The following is an 18,828-nucleotide window of genomic DNA, read 5'->3' on the forward strand; positions in this document are numbered from 1 at the left end:
ATCCAATAAATCCCCAAAAGTCTTACTAGCGTGTGAGTGACCAACCCACAAGTTCCAGTCAATATTTGGGAAGTTAAAATCCCCCATTATAAGACATTCTGATTTACTAGCCCACTCTATTTCTCTGTACAATTGTTCATTGTACTCATTCGAGTCATTAGGCCTATAACACACTCCTACTCTTATTTTTGCTTTCACAGTGCTTATGTCACACCAAACTGACTCAACAGTGCACTGTTTATCTATATCAACTGGATGCACTTTTTTTGATTTTATGTTTTTCTTAATTAACAGCATGACACCTCCTCCCTTCCTATCCTGTCTATCCTTTCTGTACACATTGTAATCCCCAAATTCCAATTCTGCATTCCTAATATCAGTGTGACACCATGTCTCTGATATCCCAACAATATCTGCCTTTGATGTCTTGACCAACACTTCAAATTCATCAAATTTATTTACTATACTTCTAGCATTGGTATACATGCAAGCATACATGCACCTATTCCTATTCCTAGTTACCCCAACACATCCCATATACCCACCTGTTTCACGATGACTGCCATCAGACCCTGAAACCCCCAGCACCCCTCGCTCCAGGTCGGAGCGAGGGGTGCTGGAGGTTTCTTATTCTAATAGAAGTTGTGCAAGAATCACCTCCACCTCTGCCTGCGGCTACTTTTAACCTTTTAGTCTGTGAATCCCCCTAAGCTAGCAGTTTTTTAACCCACCTAAAACTGCCTCAATAGCATCAGGAAATATTCCTGCACCCTTTCTATTTAAGTGTATCCCATTACTGTAGAAGCAGCCTCTCCTGTTAACAAGCACAGACCAAGTAACCAAAGGTCTTTCTGTTTCAAAACCCTATAAGAAACACAAATCTAATAGTACTATCACACATAAATATAAGCTTGGTGCATTTCATCAGACCATTACGAAATGGGATACTAGTTAGTTCAATGTAAAAAATATTTATGATCTACTATTTTGCACAAAACACAGCATACTAAAGGCGCTTTACCAATTCATTTTCTCTTTCAATTTTAAATCAAAATACCTACTTGACCTTATTTACAGATATATGTAATTTAGAATAAAATCTAACTTCAAGCTTACCAATGTTAATAATACTGCCATCATTTTTAAATTCAATTCCTGCCTGGACAACTTCAACATTAACGACCGTATTAATATTTCAAATAATCTACTTCCAGATGGCAGCCCTAACTTGAATATTATATCAAGATTTAGATACGATAAACCTTTTGGACTCAGTCTGCAATTATAAGCAACTAGCCACTAACATGGACAAATTTAATCCCGATCTAGCCTCCAATGTCTGTATTTGTGAACAGGCTAATTTCCAACCTTTTATTGACCAACACCATGGCCATATTATAACAGGCAATTTAGAAATCATCCATAATAAAGAACTCAGAAACATCATGTCTTATGGCTTCAAATACAGGACATATAATATAAACTTCAAACTCTTCAAAAAAAACAGTTATAGAAAGATTTGCTTAACTGCTGTTTCAAGCTCTCCTACCTTCACACCATTCCTATTGAAGCCTTCCAATTATGGATTAATTCTGTAATAAAGGCTATGCTACAACATTGCAAATCATCTTTTCCACAGGTACAACCACCTTCAGGATTTAAATTCAATTCTTCCATTTTAAAACAGCAATTGGCTGACCTACAGAAACACTTCATTATCACCCCTGTTGATAAAGCTGCATGCAATTATGCCATTATCAGCAAAACCTTTTATTTCCATACATTAAATGCAGAATTAAATTCCAGTACCACCTACAAGTTCATCACCAATAATAGCAGCATCATTACAAAAAAGTTGATTGCTTTTAGCAATAAACTCAATATCAGCTTTAACAATTACAAATTTCCCTATATTTACTTCATTCCCAAGTTCTATAAAAACCCCATAGGCTTCAGGTTCATCACTTCCTGTAAATACAGTTATGCTCATAAACCAGGAAAAACACTGGAATGGCTACTTAAACCTATCAGGGATATCCTTCCTGAGAGCAAAATTATTAATAACAATCTTCCGGTTATAAATGCTCTAAAAACAAATAACATCTTTCATGTGCAAACCTTTGACTTCAACAGTTCATTCATCAGCATAAACCAAGCTAACTTAAAATCCGTGCTAAATATAATTTACAACAACTAGATAGATATTATCGGTTGTAATTCTGTCTTTTGGAACAATCTCGTTAATCTTTGTGTTTCCAACAATTAAATTTTTGACGGTAAATCTATCTACTTACAAACCATAGGTACCCCCATGGGTAGCCCTGCTAGCTGCGTCTTTGTTAACCTATACCGGTCCGTGACAGCTCTAACCTCAGACATACAGCTTTATAGATACATTGATGAGTTGATAATTTTCAACTACCCAACTTTTAAACAGGACTTTGCTGGTTTTTAACCTGCAGAACTGACCCTGGATAAAACAAATAATAATGACTTTTCAGCCAACTACCTAGACCTAGACATAAATATCTACGGCCTTCATACTGCTATCAACATATACAACAAAAGAGATGCTTTTAGCTTCAATGTAGTCAGTCTTACCCATTGGCACTCTAACATTTCTAAAAAAGTTCATGAAAACATAATTCTTTCTCAATGTATAAGAATTGCAACAATATGCAATAGCATCAGTCTATTTTCAGATAACATTAAAATACTCGACAATAAATTAGTACAAAATAAATTCCTGACTGCTTTCCTCTACCAATCACTTCAAAAAAGCATTTAACATTTTTAAATTTAAAAACATTACAAACTATGACTTAGTTATAAACAACATGTTAGTAGACTAACTTCTTTTATATTCAGGCCTATACACATTGTATAGTTTTATACCCCATTGACTCTGTCATGTCTCGCAGTGTGGAAAGCTCGTGCCCATGGATTGTCTATAGACAGGGGTATATTATGTTTTTTGTCTTGTCCTGTTTTCGTTATTGTTTATTTTTTATCTTAAAAATATTATTTTGATTTTAATTTCATTAACATTGCCATTATTGACTTAAACACAAGGCAATTGTCCAGTCATCTGTTCAGGGACCAACTGTGGTATGGGTTTGCAACCCCAGACAGCCCAAGCACTACTTTAATCACCTCCATTTCGATTACTTTCTGTTGTTCTTTTTACTACATTTTATTTCTTTTGAGCAATTAGGCTGGCCGAAAGCAATATCGAGATGCTATTCCTCTACTATCGCTACTTGTTTCTTCTATTACAAAGTTTAGTGTCTTTTCCACACTACTTTGTTAGTTTTTGTTTCTCCCTCTGCTGGTTTTTTGCCTCATCTGTTTAATTGCTTACTTCCCCGTCACACGGATACAATTCCTGTTTATGAATTCACCCCCCCCCAACTCGGGACCACTTCAACTGACATATATACAGCACACGGGAACACTCAGCTCTCTATTTTTCCACAGAATTCTATCTGTATGAACTTATTTATTTATTATTATTATTTTTTAAAGTTTATTTATTCTTTTATTCTTCCTTCTGGTCTCTGTCGGATCAGCTGTGATGTATACGTATACTTTTCACGTGTACATCATAACAGAAACAGAGACCTGGATTATTGCAGTAGCTCGTACGATTTTCACTGCCGACCCCTAGATGGAGTAGTTAAAGTCCTAGGACCCACAGCTTTAGGTACTTACGATAATTATGCTTATATTAATTGCATTTTATTTCAGGTAATTTGTTTTTTAGCATAGAGGTTCTCTCAATTCTTCCATGGTTATTATACCTGATAGCGCAACTCCCCTACCAAATACACAAATAAACTGATAATTACCTTTTTGTCTATTTTTCATTATGGTTCCTGGTTTTTTTCTGTTTATTGTAGTACCCCGGATCCATAACCCAGTCTTATATATATTTTATAAATTTTAATTTCTCATTCCTGTTTACTAAGACTTTCAGTTATTTCATTGTGCATCTTTATCATTTTTATATATATATATATATATAAAAAAGGAAAAAAAAAAACAAACAAACTGAAAGATTCTCCCTAGGGTTCATTTGTGGGGAACAAATTACTACCATGGCATTACAAATACTGACTGCAGTTACTTTAAATATATTCCATAAAAGGGATTAAGAATTCAACCCACAAGAGCAATTATTATCTGTGCAATCTGTCAGCATTATCCTGTAAAGCATTTTTCTCCTATACTTTTTCTCTTTTTCTTGGTGTTTCTAGCTCAGAGATCACAGACAAGTTGCTTAGAGTTTACTTTCTTCAGAATTGAGTCTTTTGAACAAAACAATCTCTGCAAGTTGGAAAGTAGCACTGAGACATTCCCTTGTCAGAATCTATCACTAAACCATATCCCGGATGTCGATATAATCCTGTTGTGCAGAACACAGATTGAGAAAGGCCTTCAGTTTTAGAATATGTGATTTGAGAAGGAAAAGTGTGTAATGAAGGTTGGGGCACAGCACTGATTTAGAAGTTCTAAATGGGCAGTAAAACCATTGCTTTTCATACTCTAGAACTAGAATAATCCCCAGATAACAACTGCATAATGGAGTACTGAGCTTATTTTTCATTTGTTTTTTTTTTTTTTTTTTTTTTTAAGAGCATTAGCAACTAAGGCTATATTGCTCCAGGGATATGCTGTGGTCATTCCCTGACCTTTCCGCATCCTCTGTATTTGGTGGTCACGGGCTCGAATCCCAGTCTAATCAAGAAGCGTGTGCTACGCACTGCTGCTCCTGCCCACCTGGCTACGGAGGCGCCTGAGTACTGAGCAAAATATAAAGCACATATATATTTCACAATTATCCTTTTGCTGTGTGTTATATATAACTCCCGTTTTAGACCCCAAAAAAACTCTTAGGCATTTAGAGTGCTGGTACTGGATGTGCTCCCTTTTATGATAGACTCGAGTCAAGTATCATTCCCAATTTAACCGATTTTGATGGAAAGTCTGATGAAAGCGACACATTGGCTGAAGTTGTCCATGTATGAGTTTAGAGTGGTGGTGGCCATGTTGATAGATCTGGTGGTCTTCCCCAAATTCATGTGAATCTTACATACATAGCAGGTTGTCATCTGCATATGAAAGAAAAGCATCCAATATGTTTATGAGAGGTACAAATATGGCTACAAAAAGTTTGATCAAGAACAAGACACCTTGTGAGATTCCAACCTTCATTGGCTTGCTGATATGGATGTCAACTGTTTTGAAGACCAGAAATCTCTTTGTAATAAGGGTCCTAAGTATTTTCAAAATCTTTCCAGAAGTAACCATAACAATGTTCTAAAAGCAGGAGCAGAGGTACCTGCATAAAGGCAAGGAAAACAATGTGAAGAGAATTATTGGTACCAAATATTTGGCATCTTGGACATTTGGAAATTGTACCTATTGGGTCACAAGACTTGATTCATAATTCAATCATAGCCTATTTTTACACTATCGCTACAGTGATAGTGTAAAAATAGGCTATATAATAAAATTAAATATAAAAATAAAATTAAAATACCTAAAAAATAAGAAGAAAAACTACTTATAACTATCCCCCTTCATGTAGGTAACTATCCAGCTGACCTCTGAATTTATCCAGATGGCCTCTAACCACCCGGAAATAAGTTATTAAAGCGGAATTATTAATGTAATCATTAGGTAGTAATTTAATATATACATAGGCATATATTAGCTACTAATGAACTAAATGGCCTTACATCATTAGTTAGGGAAAACCGGTATAAAATCCACACGAAATGCAACTGTATATTATAATATAACTATTTGATCTCATGCTTATTTAGACAGATATCTAGTATATAAATTCACTAAAAATGTAGTGTGTGTGCATATATAATTCAAATATAAATGAAAAATTATAGATATATATATATATATATATATATATATATATATATGTGAAAACTTGCCTCATGAAGTTGTTCTGGAAGGCTTTTCTCTATTGCAACCATGTTCTGGTTTTGTTTTCCACTAACAACTGTGATAATTTTTTTCCCAATTACAGGATTCATGCTTTGTACTGGATGCCCTAACTGTGTCTGTGTTTTTTGTCCTCCTGCACTTCCTGTTAACGTTCTGATGTTTGATCTCTGTGCAGCAGTAAACTGTGGTCGAACAACATTACTTGGTCTGGGAGTGGAATGACGTATATTATATGTGGGACCAAACAGTCTAGTCTGTTGGGGTCTAATTTGTATTTGGCTAGCTCTCAATCCAAAATTTCTTGGTGGTGGAGGCTGAGGAACTGGACCTCGAAGAGGCTTATTTGCTTGCCTTGGGTTATGCATAGTGTGCACTTGTATTTTCTGGAAATTTTTCTGACTGCTTGGTTTCTGTCCTTGAGGTATATATTCCTGTTGCTGTATGCCCTGCGTTGCTTTCACGGTTATAAGTTTCTGTCCTTGATGAACGATACCGACAATCTAGGTCAATGAATTAAGGATACAAAAAGAAGTTTTGCCTATTAATTAAATGCACTGTTTTCACATGAAACACTTATATGTTAAATAACAACATAAGCATAATCTATTCTCTCAATAATTCAAACACTGAGTGATAATGCATTCAGATATTCATTCTCAATGTATAATATTAAACAATGTTTTTCAACTAATCCACCAATGTCTATTTACTAATGAAAGAAGAAATTAAAAAAAAAAAAAAAAAAAAACCCAAATCACGTTTCCAACCTAGCTCTTAGTAGTGTGCTAATATTAAGCAAACGAAAACTAAATTGACAATCAACTTGTGTAACATCTGTTAAAGGAAAGAAATGCCACCTTAGGTGCATAATCTTTCCAGACAATTACTACATACTTGCTGAATGTTAGCATACTAATAAGAGCTATATTACACCTAGTTATTCTTAGTAGTATGGATGAACACCAACCAACCAATGAAGATTTTAAACTTGAAATAAAAATAAGTATCTTAAGGTAATTCTGACATGCTGATTTCAAAAATGCAGTTGAAATTTCAATCTGAAAACAAGTTCAATATGCGATTTTTACATATCTTATAGTATTTGTAAACATTAATCAAAAAACTCCGTAACTGCAGCTGGTGTTTTGTTAGTGCTGCTCTTCACAGTATCTACGTCACCTTTTTTAATTCTTCAAATGAATGGTATTTTTGTAGATACTGACATTAAGAAACCCCAATAAGAAATAATCACATAGATTCAAATATGGTAAACACAATGGTTATGACAATCAAACTTCAGTATCACTAAAGTGATACTGAATCAAGGTGATTTTATAATGAAACTGTTCATTATAAAACAATATATGTATTGATGAAAGTTTACTAAAATTACAGTTCAAAACTGAACAGTATCAAAAAGTCTTGAAGGATTCTTACAGCTCTCAACTTTTGACAAGCTGGAAACTGGGTTATTATAAGAAAGAGAAACAATTTTTTTTTTTTTTTTTTTTATCAAGACAGGCTAAAACAGAAGCTTTTTCAAAAAGCAGAAGGAAAAATAAGAGATTTTCTGTAAAAAGGTAGTGGTTTTAAAAGCCACACTGCATTATAAATCAAACTTTACTGACAACTACAGAATTGTTTACCAGTATATGCTTTCAAACATTAGCTTACCTAGGATTTTTCAGTCTTTGGATTTCTAGTTTGGATCGTCTGTTAGGTGTCAACTGATTATAATTGCTTCAAGAAAGGATACTGTTGCAAACTGCCCGCTTCAAAAATGTTGTCAGATTTTTACCTTTAACAATGGCCCTGCTGTCTATTTTAACTTTTAAAACTTTAAATTTTTTTAAAAATGCTTTTAAAATTGAAATAAAACATTTGTGACAAAACTGAAAGGATACCACCAGAATATTACACAGAGTAATGGCTAATGTGAGAATGCAAGTAGAGGATTTACAATGTTGGTGGACATTTAAGGGGTATAATTTTCAAATCTAAGGGGTGCAATGTAAATGCTTTGACAGATATTATTGAATTGTAATAAAAATAAAGAATAAATGAAGAAAGAAAGAAAGAAATAAAGTAACACAGTTAACTGAAATAAACCGAACAAACAAAATCAATCTTGAATACTTCTTTAAAGAAGAATGTCTACCAACAAGACATACTACTTTTCCTGATAAAAAAGACATGAATGTTTTGAGAGAGAGAGAGAGAGAGAGAGAGAGAGAGAGAGAGAGAGAGAGAGAGAGAGAGAGAGAGAGTGTGTGTGTGTGTGTGCGTGAGAGGGGGGGGGGGAGGGATTAAATTGTCAATACTGATAATGTCCCAACTAAAGCACAACTCTTGGGCTCCAGATAGAGTGAAAAATACAAGGAGGATTTTATACATAAGTATAAAACACAATTCTCTTGTGTTTTATACTTATGTAAATGATTAATCAAAGCAATCCACTGGAATGGAGATTCGTCAATGATAGCTTGATGGTGGGCTTAAAAGGAGTTCTGCTATAGAACAGGTACAAGTTAACTTCAATTCCAGTTGCCTACTCCATACACTTAAAGGAAACATGACAGTCTGAAAGTGTTGTTAGAAAAGGCGAAATATTGTGACTATGAGGGACGGCTTGTGATGATTTGAAAATACCTCACGGAAAGCAGGGCTAGAGGTGATCACTAGTTTAGAAATATATGGGTAAAAAGGGCAAGTCTCACACCTAAAGGCAAAAATGTTATCACTAAGTCATTTGTCTTTCCAAGCAAAATGCTTCTTACATACACTTAAAGGAAACTTATGACACTTTCAGACTGTCATAAGTTTCCTTTAAGTGTATGGAGCAGGAAACTGGAATTGAAGTTAACTTGTACCTGTTATACATTACTGTATATAAAAGTGGGACTAATAAAACAGTTTAAGGCTATAGGTAACAGGGAAAGCTAGTTTTTCACCATATCACTTCAAAAATTTCCAAGATAAGTGATGTTAAATTTCATACTGATGTTTTCAAAGGAGCAGAAATCAGGACTACTTACAAAAGGATAATTTAACAACTTCTATATGAGGTGTAGTTATTAAATAATGAGACTGCAACAAAAAAAAAAATAAAAAATAAAATACTTTGTACTTTGTGCCTTGGACTTGCACACACTGTTCCATACATTTCTTCCAAGAACAGAAACAATTCCGGAAGTCACTTTGATTGTTTTTTTTCCTGATTATCTTTAATTGGGGAAGAGAAAAACAGTCACAAAGGACTAGGTCTGGCAAGTAAGGTGCACAATTACACACAGGGATTAGTTTTTTGGCCATAAACTGGTGAACACAGAGCCTGTTGTGTGCTGGAACACTGTCTTCATGGAGCATCCAACCATCTTTCCACAATTCAGTTCTCTTTCTTCAAATTTTTTCACACAGCCTTGTCAGAGCTGCTTCAATGTAGTATGTCTGATTGAGAGTGATTCGGAGGGATGTATCCAGCCATAATAATTCCTTTAATGTTGAAGAAAACAAGACTTTTGATCTTGATATTCTTGCTTTTTTTTTAGTCTTGAGGATCGTTTTTTTTTTTTTTTTTTTTTCCATTATATTGACTGTCTTTTAGTTTCTGGGTCATACTGGACCAGCCAGCTTTCATCACAAATAATTACAGTACTCAGAAAAGTCTTGCTCTATTATAATTTTATTTCAAAACATCTTCACAAATTTGGAGTCTGCTCATTCTTTGATCTTCATTAATAATTTTGGTGTCATCCTGGCACAAACTTTTTTCATTCCTAAATTTTCAGTTAAAATTTGTCTGTTTCTTTGAGTTATGATGCAACCATTCAGAATTTGTGGTTGATTCGATGTTGAATTCTTCTGTCTGTTATTTTTCTGGCAAATGGCAAAAACACAAGATGAAAACCTGTCTCATGGTTAAGTGAATGAGCATGTGTAATGTGACTTGGCAGACAACTAGGGAAGGTTCAAGGTCAACCGCTGTGCTTTTGTTTCACAGGTGGCACTTGGTGTGTAGTGGCTGAGTGTGCAGTCTCGTTATTTAATAGCTACATCTTGTATCTAAAAAAAAAAGTGGGTTTCATTACCACTCAAGAGTACAGAGAGATTTTTATGCATTTACAAATCAACACGTTACGAGAAGAATGTCAACAACATGCTTATTAGTTTAAAAAGAAGCAAGTTGCAAACTGAGTGCAAATGTTAATTTTTTACAAAGTCACTTTATTTTTCATACCTTTGGTATGAAGAGTAAGAATAAAGAAGTCACAAAGACATCAAGATTATAGGAAAAAGAAACCAGGGTAAATGTAATGTGGTAATGGTGGCAGAATACTGTTCAGTATATGAAAAGGTTTCATATGATAATCAGAAGAGTTTAAAAAAAAAACACAAATTCTTCCTTATTAAAAAAGTGATTGAACCATTAAATTATCAATTTAGTGAGATGACTGTTATTCGTGTATATTACTATTTGTTCTTAATACTCTTTACTGGAAATTGTCTACTTAATGTTTGAAATATGGGTATTCTCCAATTTATTTCAAATTACATTGTTTAAATATAACACAATTTTAAAATTTTTAATTTAAAAACTTTTGATTCTTCATTCCCTTCATCAAGAAGGAACTCAAAAGAATTTCAATAACAGGACTTTGTTTTTTACAGCATGCATGCCCCTACCATTAATAACAATGAAGACATGGATGACAATGCACAAGTCATTTTCATGCCAACAAATACTATCTCTGTTGCAACTGATAAACTGGATTACAACAAATGGAGTGCGTGTGTGAGTGTGCGCACGCGCGCGCGTGTGTGTGTGTGTGTGTGTGGTGGAATATGGCCAGAATGTATTCGTGGTATAAGGAATTTTCCGATGTCCCCAAAATTCAATCACTGATTGTGGAACTTACTGGCTTCAAAGAAATTGAGCTATATGAATTGGTATTGGACAATGCTGGGATGATTAACAAGGATCTGACTGAGCTGGAGCAACAAAAGACTGACAGTGCAGAAGGGAGTGAAAATGCAACCAGCATTGCAAGTAAAATAACTCACAAGAAAAAGTATTGTTGAAGCTTTCTGTCTGTTTGGGAAATTGATGGTGATTCTCACTGAAAAATGACCCAAAATGGAATGGAGTAGCAAGTTTAGTCCAGGATTAAGTAATCTTTTGTGCTGCTATAATGAAGTGTATCAAGGGAAGTAGAAGCAAAATTCAATTAAGAATTCTACCCTTGGCTTCTGTAAATGTGATAATTTGGTAGTGTTACTAAAATGGTATATAAAAAATAAAGTTTAATGTATTTCTCTATATTATGAATTTTTTCGCGAAACATTGCACCTTGAAACGAAATTACATGTAAAATTAACCCCATATAACGAAGTGTTAGTCTCTCTATAACGAATTTTAAAAAAAATTAGTAAAAGCATTTTTGAAGATTTTCAAGTATTTACTGCTAAACAGCCGCTCAAATATACTGCCTCCTTCCTTCCGAAATTGCGCATTAGCATCTGGAATTAAATAATCATCCTTTTAGTGAACACTTGTGGCCACTGACGCCCATAGGAGGGTCTTTGTTACATTTTTGTTACAGTTATTAAACCAAATGGGTTTTCTTAAAAGTGGTCGTAAACTTTACAGTAAATAAGGTAGATTTGTAAATTGATGTTGGCTCAGGGGAAAACGAAATTCGCTGCGGTAAACCTTTAGCATGCTGTGGCAGCAATACATAGAATGCTACCATAGTCGGTTTTTAGTAACGCCTACTGAGTGACATTCGCTTCTCACTTCAATTGTACCATGTGACCTTAATGTCAATCATTATATGATATGTCCGTTCTCGTCTAACTGGACTCCCAGTAGATGGTTTCATGATTTTTTTTTTTTTTTTTTTTTAAATTTTGTTCGTCATCAATCACAGTCTATATGCTCTTGTATTTTTTTTTTTTTTTCTTTGAAAAGTAACATACAGCAAACATTAATCATAAATTTTCTTTCTTGTATATATGAATGAAAGCAGAATAAAAGAAATTTACAAAGTCATATATTTCTTCAAAGGGAGTGATACTGTTGAATTGGCAAGCGAACGTCATTGAGTAGGCAGTACCTGGCCAGTGCAGCGAAGTTTGCAATGTATGTATCGGCAAGAGCTGCAGTCCAGTAATTTTTACAAATGTGAAAACAATGTCGAAGAGAAAGTGTTTAAGTATTAATGATAAAGCAAAGATTGTTATGATATTGACCAGGGTTTTAAGAAAAAAGACGTTGCAGAGAAATATGGCATATCTGCAAGCAGTTTATCTACGATTTTAAAAAAATCGAGAATCAATTTTAAATGCAACTGAAGGAGGAGCAGACAAGAAGCGAATTAAGTTGTGTATATACGAGGATGTTGATAAAGCTTTTCTAAAATGGGTGCAAATGATACGTGAAAAGAATATCCCAATATTGGGCCTAATAATTAAGCAACAAGCTCTGAAATTTGCACGGTCCTTTGGACATACAGAATTTAATGTGAGCACTGGGTGGCTAGATAAATTTAAAAAGCACCACAGAATTGTGGAAAAGGTTATCTGTGGAGAAAGTGTTAATGTAAGCGAAGAAGATTGCAACAGTTGGAGGAACAATACCTTAAAGAAGATTTTGGAAGAATATGAGCGTAAAGATGTTTTTATTGCTGATGAAATGGGTTTATTCTTTAAATGTTTACCGAATAGAACAGTGCTTTTAAGAATGATAAATGCTTTGGCGGAAAACAAAGCAAAGAAAGAATCACTGTGCTAGTTGTGGCAAATATGACAGGAAGTGAAAAATTAAGTCTTTTAGTCATCGGAATATCAAAAAACCCAAGATGTTTTAGAAGCACAAATCTTTGGAAGTTGACTACACCTTTTAATAAATGGATGACAAGTGATATTTTTGATGAATGGATATTAAAACTAGACAAGCGTATAACAAAAAAAAAAAAAAAAGGAAAATCGTGTTGGTAACTGACAGCTGTCCAGCACATCCTGCCAGTATTTCTGCCAAACTTAAAAGTGCGAAGTTGTTTTCACTACCAAACGTGACGTCAAAACTCCAGCCAATGGACCAAGGCATTATTAAAAATAAAATTTTAAATTTCATTATCGAAAGAGAATAATAATGAAGATTGTCAATGCATTATCAGAAAATAGAAACTTGGAGGTTACAATTAACCTTAGAGATTGCATCTCTGAACTGGCAAAAGTTTGGACAAATGATGTCACTGAATACACTATTCAAAATTGATTTTTGAAAGCGGGATTTCCATTGAATACAGAAGTCAAACAACGACTGGACAAACAAGATGAACTGTCCCTTTCACAACTGAAAAACTTTTGGACATTATTAGAATCGTCCGGAAACATCGAAAATGAAAAAACGCTGGATAGTTATGTAGATCACAGCAGAACATCCAAATGAAGATGAAATACTGCTGAACAGTGTTAAACGCAACCATGATCACAAAGAAATTAACGATGACGCATCAGAACAACCCGTAGAAAAGCCAACTTGCGAAGAAATTATTAACGGTTCGTATGGGTCTACAGTTTTGTGAAAATGTTCCTGATAATGTTTTTAATGCTCTGAACAAATGTGAGGTTTTCTTTGAGAATCAGACAATTTTTTAATTGTACTGTGCAAACGAAAATTAGAGATTTTTTTAAATTTGTGATACTTACCGGTGAAAATTGTGTAAACGTAATTTAAATAAGTATGTTTTTGAAATAAAATACATTAAAAATAAATGTAGATTCGTTTTCATTTTCTAATTAGATAACAATTTATAATAAAAAAGATATTCTCCGTATAACGAAATTTCTCTATAACGAATTTTTTCGCTGGATTTATTGAATTTGTTATAGGGAAGTTCGACTGTATATATTTTTATTGCTTTCTGTTTTAATACTGATTTGTTCAATTTTTGGTTTTAATGAGTAGTTAAGTGAAGCTTAAAACAAGTAGGGAGAATCCTATTTAATTTAAGCTTCCTTTAATTAAAATCAGACTACAGGAACGTATCTGCCCCCTTTAAAACATATAAATTATATAAATACCTATGGAAAAAACATGTCTGATTTGCCCTGTTTCTATAAATGTCACCATTTAGAGAACACACACAGTTGATATAAACTGGAGACTACCTGTGTGTGTATATTTTACTATAGATAATTTTCTTCTCATATTGTGCAAATGAAAATAAAATGTGCAAATGTGACTATTTTTGCATATATATTTTACTATAGGTCATTTATTTTTCATTTTATGCAAAATTATTTCATTTTGTGCAAAATATTAATATTATAGAGCAAAACCAATTACAGATTTGGAAACAGCAACTAAGAATTGTATGCCAGTGTAATCACTCATTCTCAGTTTAAATCTATTAATTAGGAAATTAAGCATTTAGCTTATTTGTATTAATTTTATACAGTTTACTTTCTTAAAATGTTAAATAATCATACCTTATTTTGATTTGATATTTGGTTATCTCCACCTCCAACTGCTTTTCTTCTTACCATAAATATCCTTTTCTTCATTCTTTGTGGTCCTGCATTGATTAATCCAACTCTTTGTTTTACATTAGTTTTTGCATTGATTGGTGGGCCTGTAAAAGGAAGAGAAACACAATTTGTGAATAAATTTTGTGAATGTTAGACGAGCAATAGCTTTTGTCTCTTTTTTATGTTATTAATTCTTATTAATAATTGTGGATCCAATTTTGGCGAAGTCTGGATGGTCTGTGACAGCCAAATCCTCTGCTTGCACCTTCATGATGGTCGGACTGTTAGTAATCCTGGGTATAACTCCCATGCACAAACACACTGTGGGCAACCACACAGGTGTGAACCAACATAAGCAGGTTGGTTCACAACAGTATGCTTTTAAACATTAGATTAGCTAGGATTTTTCTGTTTATGGATTTCACAACAGAATAATTTCAATCTGTATGGAAACCACTATAACTAACCCAGGATGCATTCATAAGCAAGTGTTCATATTACATTTTTTGTATTCTGCTCATTATTTATACATATTTATTACTTTACTACACAATATTTTAATTATATTATTATTTAAAAAATATATCATTAATAATCTTACTGGAATATATATTAAAAAACAAATTTTTGTTTCGAAATTTTAGTAATTTTTTTGACCAGAATACACCATACAACAAAAATACATATTTAATAGATATTACTATACACTGCTCATTAATATCTGTACACCCCTCCAATGATGGTCACATCCTACCCAAGCACCACATATCAGACAACTATGAATATGCTCAAAGGCCTTTGAGGACAGTGGTATGATTGTGAATGCAATATAAGGGTGCCACATAAGCAATTGATCTGTATGTCACATTTCAATGGCACTGAAGATGCCTAGCCAAACGATTAGTGATGTGCCCTGAAAGCTGAAGCCGGTTGGCTTCAACTTTCAGGGCACATCACTATTGAAACTGTTACGAAATGCCCTGGAAAACTTCTAAAGCTGTTGGAATGAGACAGGAGAGCCCAGGAAAGAATCATTCATTCGCTTGAAATGCAAATAAACTGTCACAGCATGCATAGGCCCTAAGTGAGATGACTAGGACATGTGTCAATACCAGTATAGTGTGCAGGGTACTGCATGATATGGGTTACCATGGTTGTGCAGCCATTCACAAGCTACTAATGATCCCAGCTAATGCTAGACATTGGGATGATAGTTTGGCATAAGACCTGCTGTCCTTGGACCACATACCAACGGAAAGCTGTGCTTCGGCATGACAAGTCACAGTACATGGTCTAACAGCCTAACAGTTGTGCCAGAGTGTGGCAAATGCTCAAGCCTACCGGATTATACCGTGCCAACAATAAAGTTTGATGGAGTCAGCATGATGGTCTGGGACTACTGTTTTTTGGACAAACCATGAATGCTGAGGTCAATCTAATGCCTGGACAATACCTACATTGTGATATGTTGGGGAAGGCCCATACCTGTATCAGCAGGTAGCACTCCATGCCATACTGCAGATATTGTGACTGGTTTGAGGACATGAATATTGAAAAGTTGAACTGGCAGACCCAAAATCATGATGTCAAATCTAAGGAAAACCTCTGGAATGAATTGGAATGTTGGGTGTGTGATGAGAGATTGCTCAAGAAAACAGAGCTGTCCTGGTCACTACTTTGAAGGCTGAACAGTGGAAAATACCAGAGGGCATTTATAAAAAACTGGTGGAGAGCATGTCATAAAGGATTAAAGGTTTCAGCACGTTATTAGTTTTCCTTGTAAATAAAGAGAGAGAGAGAGAGAGAGAGAGAGAGAGAGAGAGAGAGAGAGAGAGAGAGAGAGAGAGAGAGAGGTGGTGTTGTTCTTGTAGGGTTTTAGTAGCATCAGTGACTAAGGCCATATTGGTCCAATGTATATTGTCTGTAAATTGCATGTGTTCCGAGTTCAATTTTCTGTTTTGCTGGATGAAAAATCTGCATTTTTGGGAGAAAAAACCATGCTGCCCTCGCCTGAGACCATCTTTAACTCAGCCGCATTGTGAACAAAAGCCCATAAAAATTCCCCACATCATTGACGGGACTCAAAACTCAGCTCTTTTCCACCCAGTGTGGTGAGGACGGCAATCTGCACTACCCACAAAGGCAGAGAGAGAGAAGAAATGATTCCAGAAGTGCTTTTCAGGTTTCGTGTTTTAAAACAGGCCAAAACTATGAACCAAAATTATACCTTGATCAATGTTCCCTCTAAGGTGTGCAGCCGAGCAGTAACTGAAATGCTGCTGGAAGCACTGTCAACAGTCGCAAGGAATGCATACAAAACTGGATGATAATAATGTAGAGGCTGCGTAAGGTGCACCATACGCCCAAAATTCTAATTTTTATTAATAATTGTTAATACAAGGTAAAAATTAGTTTCTATAAAACCATTTGTATGACAGTAGTTGTTTTGCTAAAATTATAAGTTTCTTCACTTAATAATTAATTTGTTTGGTATTGCTAAATAATAATTATAATAATAATAAGTATTATTATAATTCAAAGCTTGTGCAAGATTTAAGAAAGAATAGCTTTTGCAGCTCGTAGAAACAGAACTGCCATCTTTGCATCAAAAACAAAAATAACAATCGGCAATATTTTTAAATATTGAGATGCTGTATGCACCATTTGTGTGGAAACGAAAGTTGTGGGCGAGTTCGGTAGTGGAAAAATATGGGAAGAATGGAAGTTAGATTACTTAAAATGGCATCTCAACCAGAGAATTCATGTAGATGTTTTAGAAGATCTGGCATCTCTCTGTAAATTCCTTCAGAAAAGTTGTTTGAATACAATTGAAGCACTGCAGTATGCAAAATCAAAAAATTATCTTGGCAATACTGTTTATTGGAGTGATAAAGTAAAAGATTTGCTTTCATCTATAAGTTCTGATGTCGATACTATGCCTATTATTCTATTCATTAAACATGTGTGTAATAATTTGGACAATAGATTTCCTGATGATGAGTTAAGAGAATGGCAAGCTTTTGACCCAATTGCTCTGGCAAACGCAACCAAATTTGAGAAGAGCATGTTAAATAACTAAGAAAAAAATACTCAGCTACCATTACAATAAACAAAAGCTTTGCCACAATAATATTGCATCAGTACTGCGATTTGAAATTAGTTGTTTCTGAGAAAGTTGAGTGGTTCAATTAAGTTGTTTTCTGATATGTTGAACTACATGCTCAGAAACAGAATTTGAAGAACTGTCAATTCCTGTTGACATTTGTGGAACATTTCAAGCTTCTAGTGCTGAGTGTGAACGTGGATTCAATGTCATGAATTCCATCAAATGAAAATCTAAAAACAGACGAAGTTGAACATTTGGATGATCTGATGATGATTAAGATTTATCTTTCATCTGGGTGCAAAATTAATCTAGAGAGTGTTTATAGTCAATGGATTTCTAATAAGGACAGACGAGAAAAAGTTCTAAAAATGTGAAATAATTTTCTTTGTTGTGCTGATTTTTATTGTACCATTCAATTAATAAATAAAATACAAAATATGAAGTTTTTCAATTTTCACTGTAAATATTCTTATTATGTATATTACAGAAACTTTCTACACAGACATCAGGTTGTGTAAAAATTTTCTGCTCAAGCAGTGCCAGGTCAACACAGATGTAAAAAAAATTAGAGGGAATGTTGAACTTGATTAATGTTCACACTTTGAAATAATATCACTGTCCAATCATAAGAAATATTCAGATTTAAATTTCATTAAATTAATTTGTTTATTTCTTTGAAGATTTGCTGGCACACTAGCATTATGGTTATATGTACACCAATGAGCCAAAACATTGTGACCAGCAAGTCGTTATGCAAATTGAAGCAACTGCAGGTGAACTACAGTGCATGAGCAGGTCGGGACATGGAATAAAAAACACCTGATACTGAGCTCCGTTAATCAGTGTTACTCTTGTTCTTCAGATGGGAAAGGCGAGTTTGACAAAGGCCAAATTGTAATGGCCAGATGACTGGGTCAGAGCATATCCAAAATGGCACGGCTGGTGGGGTGCTCATGGTCAGCCTTGGTTAGTATGTACTGAAAGTGGTCCGAGGAGGGAAAATCCACAAACTGCCAGCGAGATGTTGGACGACCATGGCGCATCGATGCTCGAGGTGAGTGAAGGCTCTCCCAAATGGTATGTGGCAACAGAAGGACACCTGTGGCGCAACTCACCGGTAATTGGAATGATGGTGATGGGAGTAATGTGTCACAGCACACAGTACATCGAACTCTGCTGAAAATGGGGCTGCTAAGAGTGCCCATGCTAACCACGGTTCACTG

At 34.5% G+C, this 18,828-nt stretch overlaps 1 protein-coding gene across 1 annotated transcript in view; it reads right to left on the reverse strand.

Moving 5' to 3' along the window:
• LOC150090948 (uncharacterized) overlaps positions 1-18,828 on the reverse strand; it is a 385,861-nt gene that overhangs the window by 41,286 nt on the left and 325,747 nt on the right. The window contains exons 17-18 of the mRNA XM_090378546.1: positions 14,461-14,603; positions 5,955-6,467 (exon numbers count right to left, since the gene is read on the reverse strand). Coding sequence (XP_090234672.1) covers positions 5,955-6,467; positions 14,461-14,603 — 656 coding nt within the window. The remainder of the gene's footprint in view (positions 1-5,954; positions 6,468-14,460; positions 14,604-18,828) is intronic.

The sequence above is a fragment of the Mastigoproctus giganteus genome, chromosome 1 (assembly GCF_048544385.1).
Source record: "Mastigoproctus giganteus isolate SK-2022 chromosome 1, ASM4854438v1, whole genome shotgun sequence".
Lineage (NCBI taxonomy): Eukaryota > Metazoa > Arthropoda > Arachnida > Uropygi > Thelyphonidae > Mastigoproctus > Mastigoproctus giganteus.